Source organism: Ursus maritimus, assembly GCF_017311325.1.
Source record: "Ursus maritimus isolate PB19 chromosome X unlocalized genomic scaffold, ASM1731132v1 scaffold_X1, whole genome shotgun sequence".
NCBI classification, from domain to species: Eukaryota; Metazoa; Chordata; class Mammalia; order Carnivora; family Ursidae; genus Ursus; species Ursus maritimus.
In genome coordinates, this window is record NW_024423319.1 from 83,039,813 (window position 1) to 83,054,408 (window position 14,596).

At 47.4% G+C, this 14,596-nt stretch overlaps 1 protein-coding gene across 5 annotated transcripts; it reads right to left on the minus strand.

The window, feature by feature from the left end:
* Window positions 1–5,010: 5,010 nt before the first annotated feature.
* Window positions 5,011–8,639, minus strand: RBM3 (RNA binding motif protein 3). 5 transcript variants are annotated; one of them, XM_040632165.1, is made up of 7 exons: window positions 8,488–8,639; window positions 7,767–7,886; window positions 7,405–7,511; window positions 6,652–6,757; window positions 6,461–6,554; window positions 5,921–5,999; window positions 5,011–5,605 (listed from the first exon to the last, which is right to left on the minus strand). In XM_040632165.1, exons 2-6 carry the CDS (start codon window positions 7,867–7,869, stop codon window positions 5,942–5,944), a joined length of 468 nt encoding a protein of 155 aa, XP_040488099.1. In that variant the 5' UTR covers window positions 7,870–7,886; window positions 8,488–8,639; the 3' UTR covers window positions 5,011–5,605; window positions 5,921–5,941. The 5 variants fall into 5 exon arrangements, with proteins under 5 accessions (XP_040488099.1, XP_008689480.1, XP_040488083.1 ...); XM_008691258.2 differs by having other exon boundaries at window positions 5,917–5,999; XM_040632149.1 differs by having other exon boundaries at window positions 5,921–6,002.
* Between the last annotated feature and the right edge of the window lie 5,957 nt (window positions 8,640–14,596).

Genomic DNA, 14,596 nt, shown 5'->3' on the forward strand with positions numbered 1-14,596 from the left:
CTGGCTTGCTCTCCCCCGCTATCACTATCTTCAAGTTTCTGTTGAAAGGCTACCTCCTGAGTAGCCTTCCCTGGCCAGCTTGCATAAAAGAGCACATCCCATCACTCCCCACGCCCTTGGCTTTAATTCTTGCCACTCCCTAACATTATGTTAGACATGGATTTATTACTTTACTGTCTTTAGACCCCACCATGACGTGATTCCTAAGGGAAAGAAATGTATCCATTGCTGTTCCTACAATTATCTGTCACACATAACAAATGCTAACATTTGGGACGCCTAGATGGCTCAGTCAGTTGAGTGTCTGACTTCGGCTCAGGTCATGGTCAGTTGGTTGAGCGTCATGGTCTCAGGGTCCCGGGACAGAGCCCTGAAGATGGCTCCACGCTCAGCGGGCAGTGTGCTTGTCCTTCTCCCTCTGCCCTTTACCCCCACCCCTGCCCGTGCTCTCAAATAAATAAAATCTTAAAAAGAACACACACAAAAAAAACCCCAAATGCTAACATTTGACCACATGTAACTACCACTGTTTTAGGTGCTTCCCATATCTTAACTCATTTAATGGGCTACCTTTATAATCCCCCCTTTTACAGGCCAGGAGAGAGGTTTTAAGAGGTCCTGGGTATGGAGGTTGGAAGGCAGGACCTCCAGTGCCGGGCAAAGGGATAGTCCTTCTGCCTGGAAAAGCCAGAGGGGTCGTGAGATCTGTGATTGGGGCGGGGAAGCAGGATGGGGTTCTAGGGCCAGTATCTGGAAAATAACAATGTCAGATGCCAAGAAAGAGAAGCTACTAGTATTTATACAATGGGGTTTCTTGAGGCCTTTGGAGTAGAAATGCCTGTGACTATGGAGAGGCCTTTGGAGGACAGGGCAAGACAGCAGAAAATAGCTCACGGCTACCCACCTCCCATGCCGATGCTGAGGTCTAACCAACCACCCCCTCACAGTTTTGTGTTACAGAAAATCTCGAACTTACAATGGTGTTGATAAAATGAACTTTCATGTACCTATCACAGAGATTCAACAATTATAAACACACAGCATTTTTTCAAAATGCAGGCTCCACAAGCATTTGAGGGGTTCGGGCCAGCTGTTTTGTTAAGATGCAATGAAGTGGGGGCGCCTGGGTGGCTCAGGTGGTTAAGCATCTGCCTTCGTCTCAGGTCATGATCCCAGGGTTCTGGGATTGAGTCCCACATCGGGCTCCCTGCTCAGCAGGGAGCCTCCTTCTCCTTCCCCCTCTGCCTCTCCCCCTGCTGTGCTCTCTGTCAAGTAAATAAAATCTTTTTTAAAAAGATTTTATTCATTTGAGAGAAAGAGAGCAAGCACAAGCAGGGGGAGAGGCAGAGGGAGAGGGAGAAGCAGACTCCCTGCTGAGCTGGGAGCCCCATAGGGGGATAGGGGGCTCGATCCTACGACCTGGAGATCATGCCCTGAGCCGAAGGCAGAAGCTTAACAATCTGAGCCACCCAGGTGCCCCTAGTAAATAAAATCTAAAAAAAAAAAAAAAAAAAAGAAAGAAAGAAAAAAAGAAAAAAAAGATACAATGAAGTGGTAAACACCAGGGTACTTTCCCCACTTCATTAAGCCTTTCTTCCACTTACATCAACAAATGGGTGGACTGGACTCCAGGGAGAAAAATATACCTGTTACTATGGATTACAATCATAAGGGTTAAAATAGAGACTGCAAATCTTGTGTTCAGACAACTATTAAGAACTAGAAAAAGCAAAGGAAAATTCCAAAGATGAGTTTTACTTAAAGGAAGCTTAAAATTAAGTTAAAAAATTTGACTCAACATTGTACTAGGAATGTTTATACAGAACGCCATGGACTGTTTTCGACAATTTAGGAGCTTTAACTTTGTGCATTCTCTGTATGTTAAGACCACCCATTAGGATCTGGGGCAGCGCTCCATAACCACTTTTTTTGCAGTATATTGCGTGCATTTGCACACTAAAAGGAAAAAATAGGTTATGAAAAGCTCTGGGGTGTTTGGCTGGCTCAGTCGGAAGGGCATGAGACTGTTTTGGGGTTGTGAGTTTGAGCCCCAGGATGCGTGTAGAGATTACTTAAAAAAATAAAAAGATTATGAAGCGCTCTAAGTCAGGTCTTGTACCCAATTTGAAAAAAACCGCTTCTAGTTTCTCAGATCTTTAAGCACTCTGAATGATAAAGGATCATAGCCTTTATGTTAGCCTGGGGAGGGGTGGGGGGGTAGTGGAAGAAGGCAGCTGGGCAGGGACAGGTTTTGTCCTGAGCAGCAGTCATGGAACACTGGCTACTGATCATTATCCGATATGCCTTCTTACATACATAACTAGTCACAGCAGCTTATTTTGAAAAGGCTTTTCAACATTTCCTACACCCCCAAGTCCAGGAGTGTGAGGGCCAAGGGTGCGGGTGTACTCTCAGTAATTTGCCATGTCCTAAAACGCCCATCTGGTGGGCACTATTATTCCCATCTTACACATGTTGAATCTGAGGCAAAGAAATGAAGCTGTTAAGCAGGATGTGCAAGGTGTTTCCAGCCCACATGGGGTGGGAAGGGTTAGGGCCTTGGATTTATTCTTGACATGGGCAGGCAGGGGGTGGGGTATCTAAAAGAAGGGTTGGGTCAAGGTTTTTGGTCTAGGCAAGATCCAGGGCTTGTAAATACAAGGCTCTGCAGACCAGGGATTTGGTTTTCCCAAGCCTTGGGACAGAGGTCCTCAAGGAACCTCTGTATGGGAGCTTCCAGTCTCCGTGGGTTCCTGAGGAGCATGTGCACTAGTGAAACTCCGGTCAAACTGAAGCAGAGGACTAATAAGCATTTTACAGGGGCCTGGAGCCCCATATCTGGAAATTTTATTGATCAGCAATTGCAGTGAAGAAAACCAAGAGTCCTCTAAACCTTTTTCTTTAGAGCAAATCCACAAGACTGGGCCGGATTACAAGGCATCTTCTTCTTTTTTTTTTTAGATTTTATTTATTTATTTGACAGAGATAGAGACAGCCAGTGAGAGAGGGAACACAAGCAGGGGGAGTGGGAGAGGAAGAAGCAGGCTCATAGCAGAGGAGCCTGATGTGGGGCTCGATCCCGGAACGCCAGGATCACGCCCTGAGCCGAAGGCAGACGCTTAACGACTGCGCCACCCAGGCGCCCCTACGAGGCATCTTCTATTTAAGTAAGCTTTATGCCCAACGTGGGGCTTGAACTCACAACCCTGAAAATCAAGGATCACATGCTCTACCAGCTGAGCCAGCTAGGAGCCCCTACAAGGCACCTTCTAACATCAGGAGAGCAGAGCAGGTGTAGGAGGCCGTGGCCTTTATTGATGTCACTTAGGGGATCACTTTGTTGCAGGAGCTCTGTGGTCGATTACGGATCTTGCCTCAAGCCACACCAAGGGCAAAGACATTTCACTACCCAACAGGCAAGGAGCAGGTGCCCCCCTTCCCCCTGGTAATGGTGCTCCTCCTGCCAGTCCCCACTGCCTCGGCTCTCCCAAGACCCAGCAAAGAACGCCTCCTCAGACCAATTACCCAATACTAACCAGCAGTGGTAGCTGCAATGCCCCTTTCCTGGCTCAGTGGGACAGTCAGGAGGTGTGAGAAGTTCCCTAGTCTCCACCCACTTGCCAAAGCAGATTCATGACTGCTTGGGTGGAAGAGTCCCTTGGAGCCTGTCCCAACCAGCTGGGGTCAGGGAGGTGGGCTCCCAATACTGGGACGCTTCCAATACCGGGACTCTCCCAATACAGGAACCTACAGTTTCAGTCAGTTATGGGAGCTGTAAAACACCAGACTGGGTGACTTACCAATTTCTCAGTTCTGGAGGCCGAATCTATAGGGTGCCAGCATGGTTGAGCTCTGGTGAGTGCTTTCCCAGACTACCAACTTCTTACAAGAAGTGGCTGAGAACAGAAGGGGGAAGCTTTCTTGTAACTCATGAGGGCACCACCCTTCATGACCTTATCTAATCCTCATCGCTCCACCCCTCCTCAAGGACCTCACCTCCTAACACCATCACACTGGGGTTTCCATACAGGCTTTTTGAGGGAAACCCATTGACTTCATTAACACACACCCCATTAAGATCTGGTGGTACTTGACTTTTGTATCAACCAGGTGGAAGCTGCGGACACAACTGATGAGGAACTCCAAAAGGAGGGATAACACCAATAGGACTCCAATGCAGCCTTCAGAAACAGGACCAAAGGGAGTATCAGGAGTGAGGAACTAAGACCAGCTACAGGTACAAAAGCAGGCCCAACCACTGCCACTGCCTTACCATCAAAGACCCTCACACCCCCCCAAGACTGAATCCCTGTGAATAAGAGTTTCGCTAACTCTTCTCAATGACTGTACATGCCTATTAAATGCACTTAACCTTCAAGAAGAAATGTAAAATGCCCATGAAGCTGAGGCACACAGGTTAAGTGTCCTACCCAAGGTCAAATAGCTGGAGAGCAACAGAGACTTCATCTGAATCCTGGAATCTGAATCCAGAGTCTGAACTCTTAGAACCTTGTTTTCAAACCAGGATTCTTCCAAATGTTCCTCAAATGGGAGTTTAGTACACTTCCTCCACCTCCCAACATTTTAGTCAGAAGAAACTGGAAATGCTCTTTATGACAGGGTTTAACCCGACCAGGTGCTCAAATTCTCAGAACAATCCTGCAAGGAGGGCACCCACTGATGCTCTGAGAGGCTTGGGAGACTCAAAGCCAAGCAGTCTGATTCCCAAGCTGACAATGATCAAAACAATAGTGGCAAAACAATAGGACCAAGAGGCCATCTCAGGAAACCCAATTCCAGCAACAGTATTTATTTCCTCTTTAACCCCCACCACCCCCACACTTCACGTATACCCAAAGGGAACCGAACTTTCAGCTGGAGGTGTCTACTCTTATGGCAACTGCTGCTTAACCCGCCACTGAATTCTTTCCTAAAAGCCTGCCTTCTTGATCTTCCATTTTTAGTTTGAAAACTGGGTTGAGCAAAGAAAAACCACATTATCAGTATCAGTTCGTTTTCATGTTTCAACTTTTTATTAAGCTCCGTGAAAGACAACCTAAAATGCTAAATGAGACACAACAGAATATGTTTTCTTCCAGTACTAAAAAAAAAGGACATTCACAAATATTTTAAGAAACTTCTCTATACTCAGGGTGGTGACCTTGAATAAAAAACCCACCTCTAAGTGTGTTGATTTCTTCCACTTGCATTTGAAAATTGTTTCCTACTCATGATTAACATTGTATACAGGCTTTTAAATGCCCCTAAATGCACATTATCTTTTTTCTTTTTTTTTTAAAAAAAGCAGTCTGAACAAACATTTTTTGCCATGATCAGTAATCCTGAGAGCCCAAACTGAAAAACTGGTAAAAGGGAAAAATACCCAGACTCTACAAATGTCCCAAGATTAGTATTTAAAAGGGAGAAATTTTAGAAAACACATGGGAGCTTTCTAAAAGGTCTTTCTGACAGCTACCTTGGGAGCTCATTTCAAAAATAGAAGTTGATGTACTAAAACAGATGTGTCAGTGCAGCTCCAAAAATCTTTATAAATACAGCCATTTGGAAGGATGATCCTGGATCAGAAGTTTTATTCCTTGTGTATCTGAGAACAGTAAGAAGGGGGAGAATTGTAATGTTGGGAAGGCAGAGGCACACACGCTCACCTCCCAGGGTTGATAAGGACTGCTGAGCCATGCCGCTCCATCTCCTCCAAGCCCAGCAAGGATTACAGGGGAGACAGGTTTTTAGACATCCCCTCCCAACAGCAGACTAGCTCTGACAGGCACCTGAGAGCAAAGGAAGCCTAGGAATTGTGTCAGGTGGGCCAGGTGAAGTGAGTGCAGGCAGGAGGAAAGGCTGAGTGGACAGGACTGGTGGACAGAGGTCCGCTCAGTGGCAACATATAAGCCTCACCTACATTAGGTGCACATGCCTCATCTCAGTTGTCGTAATTGTCTCTGTAATTTCCTCCTGAGTAGCGATCATAACCACCCTGGCTTCTGGGAGAAAACATACATGGCAGTTAGCAAGAATGTAACCCAGACACCTGGGTATTAAAAACCACACATATTTACACATCCTATCATGTTCTGTGTGTTATTATACGCACTTTAACATATAAAACAGATGTATCAAACGTACACTGTACAGAAATCACATAATTACGTGGCATGTAAGTTGCATATGGAATATTAAACACTAACACAATATAACCAACACGAAACAATAAACATGTGTTATTACCATTTACCATATCACAACTTCATTATCTTATAATTTACCAGTGCATTATACTGAACTCAAAACATACTAAGTGTCATACTTAAAGTTTCATTACAATTTGTAAAAACGAACACACTAGTTAACACCAAGATGAGCTATGAAGGAACTCTCAGGCAGCTGAGCTCTTAAGAAGAAGGCAGCACCACCAGAGTACCCCAATCCCTTGGCTACCCACCTGCCACCATAGTCTCTGGACCTTCCATATCCATACCCATATCCTCCAGGTCGACTGTCATATCTGCCACTCCCATAGCCCTGGTCCCCACCACCTATAGCAGATTAAGAAAAAAGTTGAAAGGCAGCTGTCCAGACGTAAGTCACTAATAAGCCACTCTTCCCCATATCCAAACTCACCAATGCACTTACCTCTAGAGTAGCTGCGACCACGCCCATGGGCCCCAAAGGCACCCCCTCTAGTTCCCCTGGCCGACTTGCCCGCGTGATCCACACGGATCTGGCGACCATCCAGAGACTACGTGTGGGGAGACACAAGGAGGATGGGTTGGTGGTCAAACAAGACAGTGGTGAGGGAAGAATGGGTAGGGCAAGTGGGCAAAAGAGCCCAGAAACTTCTGCTGGGCACCAGGTTCTGGGTGCCATGTTCCAGAACAAGCTCCTTTGACCAGAATGGCTTTATCAGGAGCTATAGAATCCCACAAAATGACCTGAATCCACCGTGTTCCCCCTGCTACTACTTACATCTTGACTGAACTCAGGCTGAGTTCTCCTCCCCACTCCTATAAGCTGCCCCACTATTAGGGCTAGATAGACAGACACCTCTCTTGGTTTGAGACTTCAGAGTCCATCCCAGAAGACTCACGAGGTCCTCTCCGGGCCAGGCCCGCAGGTCTGCAGACTCTACTACCTAAGCCCAGGGCAGGTCAACCATCCACAGGTGGCTTCTCGGCCTCATGCAGGACCAGTCGTCGCCTCCCAGGCAGCCCGGCTCTGTCTGCCGCTGCCCTCCACCCCCTAGAACAGAAGGCAGTCACGCTCCTGTGAGTGGGCACTGCGGGGTTTGGTGGCCGCGCTGCCCCTAGCAGACACAGAGGGAAAAACAGAAAGAATGGTGGAAGTGGCAGATGGGGGCAAGGCCCCTATGCAGGTAGAAGACCTCACCTCTCCATTCATGGCTCTCATGGCATCTGACGCATGCTCTGGATTGGTGAAGGTGATGAAACCAAAACCCCGGGATCGCTGAGTCTCCCGGTCCTTAACAACGACCACTGGGGAAAAGAGAGAAAATGTGGGTAAGGAGAAACATAAGCAAGAAACGGTGTCAGGTGGAGGATGGACCCTTCCCACCAATCCTTAATTGAAAGTTACAGGATTCTTATAAGACTACACCTTAGGCCTAAGAACAGAAGAACGAATTATGTGAAAACCCAGGGTCCCGATTTTTCTCTTTCCATTTCTTGAAACGCAAGGGCCCCAGACTTTCACAAACACCCAGCTCATCATACATCTGGCCCATGTCTCACCCTCGGAAATAGGACCGAAGCTGCTGAAGTGGTCTTCCAGAGCCTGCTCATCGGTGTTGAAGTTGAGCCCTCCCACGAAAAGCTTCCCTTCTTCAGAAGACATGGCAGTGAATTCGAGTACTGCGGAGAAAGTACGAAATGGGGTGGGAGAAACCATAGAGATGAGAGATAAAAAAAAGTAGGAGCAAAGAAAGATGAAGGAAAGAAAGGGGGAGACCAAAGAAAAGAGGAAACGAAGAAGCAACTACAGACAGACCAAAAAGAAAGCCGAAAAGGCGGGAATCGGCGGTGCTGTATCAGCGAGGCAGCCATTTGAGGGCCGCCTTCGCGCATGCCCATATCATCACTACTACGCCCGTCATTTTGTGCCGCTGCGCAGGTCCACAACACCGTCGCGTTCCCCCTGCACCCGCAGAACAAGATGGCGGCGGTCACGTGGTAGTGGGGGGAAGGGCGCGCGCAAATCTCGGCTGTCGCGCGGTCACTCCCGCCACCGACGTCGCCAGTCCCTCCCAGCATTCCTCGCACTCAGATATAAAGCGCCAGCCTCCCACCAACAGAAAAGTTTCACCTCTCAGCACGGGACCCGCCCACTCGGGAGAAACCCGAGCCTACGTGTCAGAAGCCGCTGCTCTCCCCGCTCGCGCACCCAGCTCCTGGCCGGCGCGGCGCACATCAGGGAGGTGAGGAGCAGCCGGCCCACAACACATGTGCTGCTTACCTGCAAATTAAGCAAAAGGACCAGAAGAACAGCTACCGTCCAGGAACGGAGAGACTGGGAAGATTGCCGCGCGGGAAGACGCTTGATAAAGCGTACGTAGCGTACACGTCACGAAACGTCCCCCGCGCGCACCAGCGTTTATGCTCATTGGCTGAAGCCAGCAAGGGGGTGGGAGGAAGGGACGGCGGAGCAAACGGGCCAATAAGCTCAGCATGCTTCCGGGAATGGAGACGATCCTTGTGTGATTGGTGCGCCCTGAGGTCCGTATCCGTTCGCTGGCCCAGCCATCTTTATCGCTATGCGCATGAACCTGTTTGTCCTCACACCTCTTTCCGTCCGTGACATAACCCTGGCCATCCTTGACGTCATACCCCCCTCCCATGGGTTCTGGCGTCTTCCTCACCATCTCAGTCGTCTTCCTGTACTTCCCCAAGATGTAATTACTGTAACCTCCTTCACCTCCCAGCCCTCTCAATATCCCTCGAAGGCCCCAATGTTTTATTCCCCACTTTCCCTGTCATCCTAACCCTCCACACCCGTTAACGTCAGATCCTGCGTTTTTTCGGTGTCTGATGCTGATCCCTAAGTTTTCTTCTCTGCCCAACATCTAGCCGCCTGTCATGGGATTTTTTTTCCTGGCGTCATTCCTTCTCATTTCTGACTTCAGCCCTCCTTATCTGACAGCCTCCTGAAGCCAGTCTCTTGATTTGCCTGCCAGTAGACTGCCCCAGATTCTTTCTACAAAACAGGATGCTCCAATCTTAAGAGGGAGTAAATTCCAATCCACAGAACAATTTTGTGTCACTCAGGGTTCCTGAGCCCTTGATCCACAGAAAAGACTTTCACAGTACACAGTGAACTTATCCAAAGCAAGGAGGGGCTGAGCTCACTGTCCACGATTTGGTCTTGTCCAGCTTTCAAGGTGTCTGAGCTCCCGGTCAAGCAAGACTGGGTTAGTTGGCTCTTGGAAACTCTACATTTCTTATCCGTAGAATGGACTTGTCCAGCCTTCTAAGGGTCAGCCCTCTAAATACAGACTAGATTTGTTAACTTTCAGAGTACAGAATGGTATGCATCCACAAAATGGACTTGTCTGGCTTTTGCCATATCCAGGCCTCCTATGCCCAGGATGGACATGAATAGATTTCACATTGTGCATATACATAATGGTCTTAGGTAACCCTCAGAGAATCTGAGCCCCCATGCAAAAAAGAAGTACTTGTTTGCCTCACAAAGTGCCCGAGCTCTGATCATATTCTACAGTTCATGACACATCCTCATTGTTGTTCCATGAAAAGCTCCTCATTTTATTTATTCTCTTTTAATCCTGCACCCAACTGCTGTTCTCTTCCTTCCACAGTTAACCATTTTATTGGGTTTAAAGTGTATCTTTTTTAACCTTTCTTTCCTGATAAACGTATTTAAAGCTATGGGTTTCTTGTCTTAACTGATTTTGCTGTGTCCTACAAATTTTGCATGTAGTGTTTTTATATTATTTAGTTGTAAATATTTCTTCTTTAACATTTTATTTTTTATATATTCTTATTTATCTACTTATTTGAGAGAGAGAGTGTGGTGGGGCAGGGAGCGGGATGGGGAGTGGCGGAGGAAGAAGGAGAGAGAGAATCCCAAGGAGAGTCCCTGCCGAGCATGGAGCCTAATGTGGGGCTCAATCCCTGGACCCTGAGATCATGACCTGAGTCATGAAATCAAGAGTCGGATGCTTAACCGAGTGAGCCACCCAGGCACCCCTATTTATTTATATTTTTTTAAGTAAGCTCTATGCCCAACGTGGGGCTTGAACTCTCAACCCCAAGATTAAGAGTCCCATGCTCTACCGACTGAGCCAGTTCTTCCTTCCTCCCTTCCTTCCTTCCTTCCTTCCTTCCTTCCTTCCTTCCTTCCTTCCTTTTCTTCCTTCCTTCCTTCCTCCCTCCCTCCCTCCCTCCCTCTCTCTCTCTCTCTCTCTTTCTTTCTTTCTTTCTTCATTTGAGGGACGCCTGGGTGGCTCAGTCAGTTCAGCGTCTGCCTTCAACTCCGGTCATGATACCAGGGTCCTGGGATCCAGTCCTGCATCGGGCTCCCTGCTCAGCGGGGAGCCTGCTTCTCCCTCTGTCTGCCGCTCTCCCTGCTTGTGCTCTCCCTCTGACAAATAAATAAAAATCTTTTTAAAAAGATTTATCTGAGAGAGAGTGAAAGAGGTGAACACAGGGAGGGGCAGAGGGAGAGGGAGAGAATAACTTTAGCAGACTTCTTGCTGAGCTCGGCGCGGGACTTGGGGCTTGATCTCAAGACCCTGAGATCATGGCCTGAGCTGAAAGCAAGAGTCAGATGCTTAACTGGCTGCACCACCCAGGGGCCCCTTTCTTTTCTTTCCTTTTTTAAAAAAATATTTTATTTTTTAAAGATTTATTTCAGAGAGAGTGAGAGCAAGAGAGAGAGTGCGTGCATGAGCACGGGGGAGAGACAGAGGGAGAGGGAGAAGCAGAATCCCTGCAGAGCAGGGACCCCAATTCAGGACTTGATCCCAGGACCCTGAGGTCATGACCTGAGCTTAAGGCAGATGCTCAACTGATTGAGCCACTCAGACACCCCTATTTATTTTAGAGAGAGAGAGAGAGGGAGAGTGGCAGGGAGGGGCAGAGGGAGAGGGAGAGAATCTCAAGCAAACTCGATGCTCAGCTCAGAGCTGGACACAAGACTTGATTCCACAACCCTGAGATCATGACCCAAGCCGAAACCAAGAGTCAGTTGCCCAAACGACTGAGCCACCCAGGTGCCCCCTAGTTGTAAATATTTCTAAAGTTCCTTTATGATTTCTTCTTTCATCTAAGGGTTATTTAGTAATGTTAGTTTCCAAAGATGGGTTGTTTTTGTTGTTCTTTTTAGGTTTTTGGTGTTGCTAATTTTATTGTATTATGGTCAGAGATAATGCTTAATATTGATACTCTGGAAATCATCGAGGTGTTAGTGCCCTAACATGGTCTATTTTTGTAATTGTTAAGTGTAAGCATAAAAGTAGTCTTCTCCGTTTGTTAAGTGTGGGTTATACAGGAATGTGTTCTCATATATATGTTAATACATATAAATCATATATATATACAGGAATGTTTTTATATATATTAATATATAAAACATATATATATATATATATCAAGCTTAAAAATGTATTGTTCAGGGGCACCTGGGTGGCTCAGTCAGTTAAGTGTCTGCCTTTGGTCATGATCCTGGGGTCCTGGAATCAAGCCTGTATCAGGCTCTGTGCTCGGTGGGGAGTCTGCTTCCTGCTTCTCCCTCTTCTCCCTCTCCCTCTGCCCCACCCTTGCACTCTCTCTAATAAATAAAATCTTTTAGAAAATGTATTGTTCAGTGTTCCTTAGGTGTATGTGTGTTTATGATAGACATATCTTCCTGTCAATGAGTGTATGTCCTTTGTCTTTTGTGATCTTAAATTTTATTAACTATTGGAATGGCTATTCCAGCTTTCTTTGGGCTTTTATTAATGTGCTATATCCTCTCTTCATCCTTTCATTTTCAACATTTCCCAGTCTTTGCGTGGGTGTTGTTGGACCTTTTTTTTTTTTTAATCCAGTGAGGGTCACTGTGTTCTAAATATTTTTGTGATTGCTATTACAGTAAAACTCCTGACATCCCGTTTCATATTTTCCATTTACAGTACCTTTCTGTTCCTTTTTTTCCTATCATACTCTCACACCTAATATTTTCTTTAGGTCCCTTTTATATCACTTGTTCTGGTTTTATATTCTTTTATCTCTTATTTATTGTATTTACTTAAAATTCTTCATCTCTGTCCCAATACTTCTGCTTTGGATATTAGATGTCACTCAGTATGGTAGCCAGCCTGTGATGTAGCCCCCAATGATCCCTGCCTGCTGGTATTCACATCCTGTGTAGTTCCCTCCTGTGTTGGTTTGTGTGACCAAGAAAATACAGCAGAAGTGATGGTATGCCATTTCTGAGGTTAAGTGACGATAGACACTACAGTTCCGTCTTGTTCCTGGTCTCCTGCCTGCTTGTTGGGACCGTGTGTTGTGAGGAGCTCCAGGGAGAGGCTCAGGTGGTGAACTGAAGCCTCCTCCAACAGCCTCCTGAGTGGGCCGTGTTGGAAGTGGGTCCTTCAGCCAAACGGTCCTGTCTTCAGTCCTGACAACTTGCCTGAAACCTCAGATGTGACTGAGTCAAAGCCACCCAGCTGAGTGGCTCCCAGATTCCTGACACTCCAGAAACTGAGAAAATAAATGTTTGTTGTGCTAAGCTGCTGAGTTTGGGGGTCATTTGTGATGCAGTGGTAGATAACTCGTACATCTGGCTGCTGCCTCTCTGGAGGCAGTTATGCTGCCCGGTGTCTAGGTGTTTTGGTACTGAGCTCATGTTCCCCTGGGCAGTGGTTGTGGCCCGTACAGTGTATCGAGGGAAGGCTGAAGGCCAGACTGGACTCTGCTCAATCCCCTGGAGCTCTAAGGGTAAAGAGACATGTGGGGAGATGAGCCAGAGGGTGGGCAGCCCCAGGGACCACAGAAGAAGAGCTACCATTCTCTTCTGTTAGCACACTGTTTGACAACTCCTCTGATAGGAGATTCATCTTTAAACCCCAAGAGGAGGCCATCTCCCTAAGTGTCACCACCAGCCCTGGTGTCTGGAGGGGGACGGGTGGAGGAATGATTGCCTCTGGCTGCTCATTTCCTCCACTCAATGGGGTTCTTGCTGCCCTGATAGTAGCCCCCCCCCCCCAACAACTGTAAGTGCTTTGGATGATGTCTGCATTTAGGCGCAGACAAGGACCTTCCCAACACAGCAGCATGGGGGAGAGGTGAAGAGCCAGAATTTAAACCTATCCTGTATTTGCTGCCTTCAGCCATTGCCACTCAAAACGTAGGCCATTTAGAGACAGCCTTCCATTTCCCCATACGTCTCCATAGCTGTGCTGCAGTTTCTGGAATCACATTTCTCTCTGTAGTTTCTCCAGGGTTGCTTTTGGGCAAGGGAGTTGGTGGCTTGTGCTGTTTGCCACCGTGGCAGGAACTACAAGCCCCAAGTATCCTCAGGGACTGAGGTTTCTGCCCTTTAGCGTATCTGAGCTTCCTATTCACGGAAAGGACTCCTCTGACCCTCAGAGGTCCCAAGCTGCCATACACAGAATTGATATGTCTGGCCCCTCAAATATCTGAGCTCATTAATCACAGAATGTACCCAGGGGGTATCAGCTGGTGCCTGACAAAGGGAACATTTCAGGTCTTCGGAGGGCCGGATACCCTCATCTTTGCATGGCCCTTGGATGGGATATGTGTGTCTGAGCACCTTATCCGTACTTGTTAGACCCATACTCTTGGAGTACCCTGGACACAGGATGGTCTTGTCCTGCTCTTCCAGTGAAGCGAGCCCTCATCAGAGGAATGGTCAGATTCCCCTCCAATATGGGGGCATGATGAGAACCTTTTAAGGGTTCTCTCCAGCTTCATATGGCATTCTTGGGGGAGACAGATGAGAGGATGGCTGCCCCAAAGCCTCTCATCTCTGTGCCCAGTGCAGCAGCGACTTCTGGCCAGAACCTGGCATATCCAGGCCATAATCTGAAGGAACCCAGTTACCTAACCCATCACCGGCGTGTCCTTTGTGGAGGACAGCATCTGGCCCACGAAAGAATCCACCATCTGAGAAGGTAAGTGGGGAAAAAAGGGTCTTCTTTTGATCATTATCTTCCCCATAAGTAGGTGATTTCTTTTAGGGCCTGAGTTTTATCAGTGTTTGATTTGTGTGCCAACGTAAGTGGGACCGAGAAGGCTAAGGAATAGTTTCAGTTGCTAACATGGTTAAGACAGGCCCTCATGAGCTGCAAACCCAATTTAGGGCTTAGAGCCCGAGACATGGCAAGGCCACGTTCCCTCGAGCTGGTCCCAAAGCAAGTGATAAGAATAGGTGCCTCAGACCCTGCCCAGGACTGCCAGCATTAGTGCCTAAGACTCACAGGGGAGGGTCTGGATCCTAGAAGTGGTGACATGTGGAATGGCAGAAGTGGCTGGCCCAACATTTCTAAGTAGCCTGTACTGTCCAGTTTGTGTAATGAGACTTGCCTTTTTGGAGTCAGGAA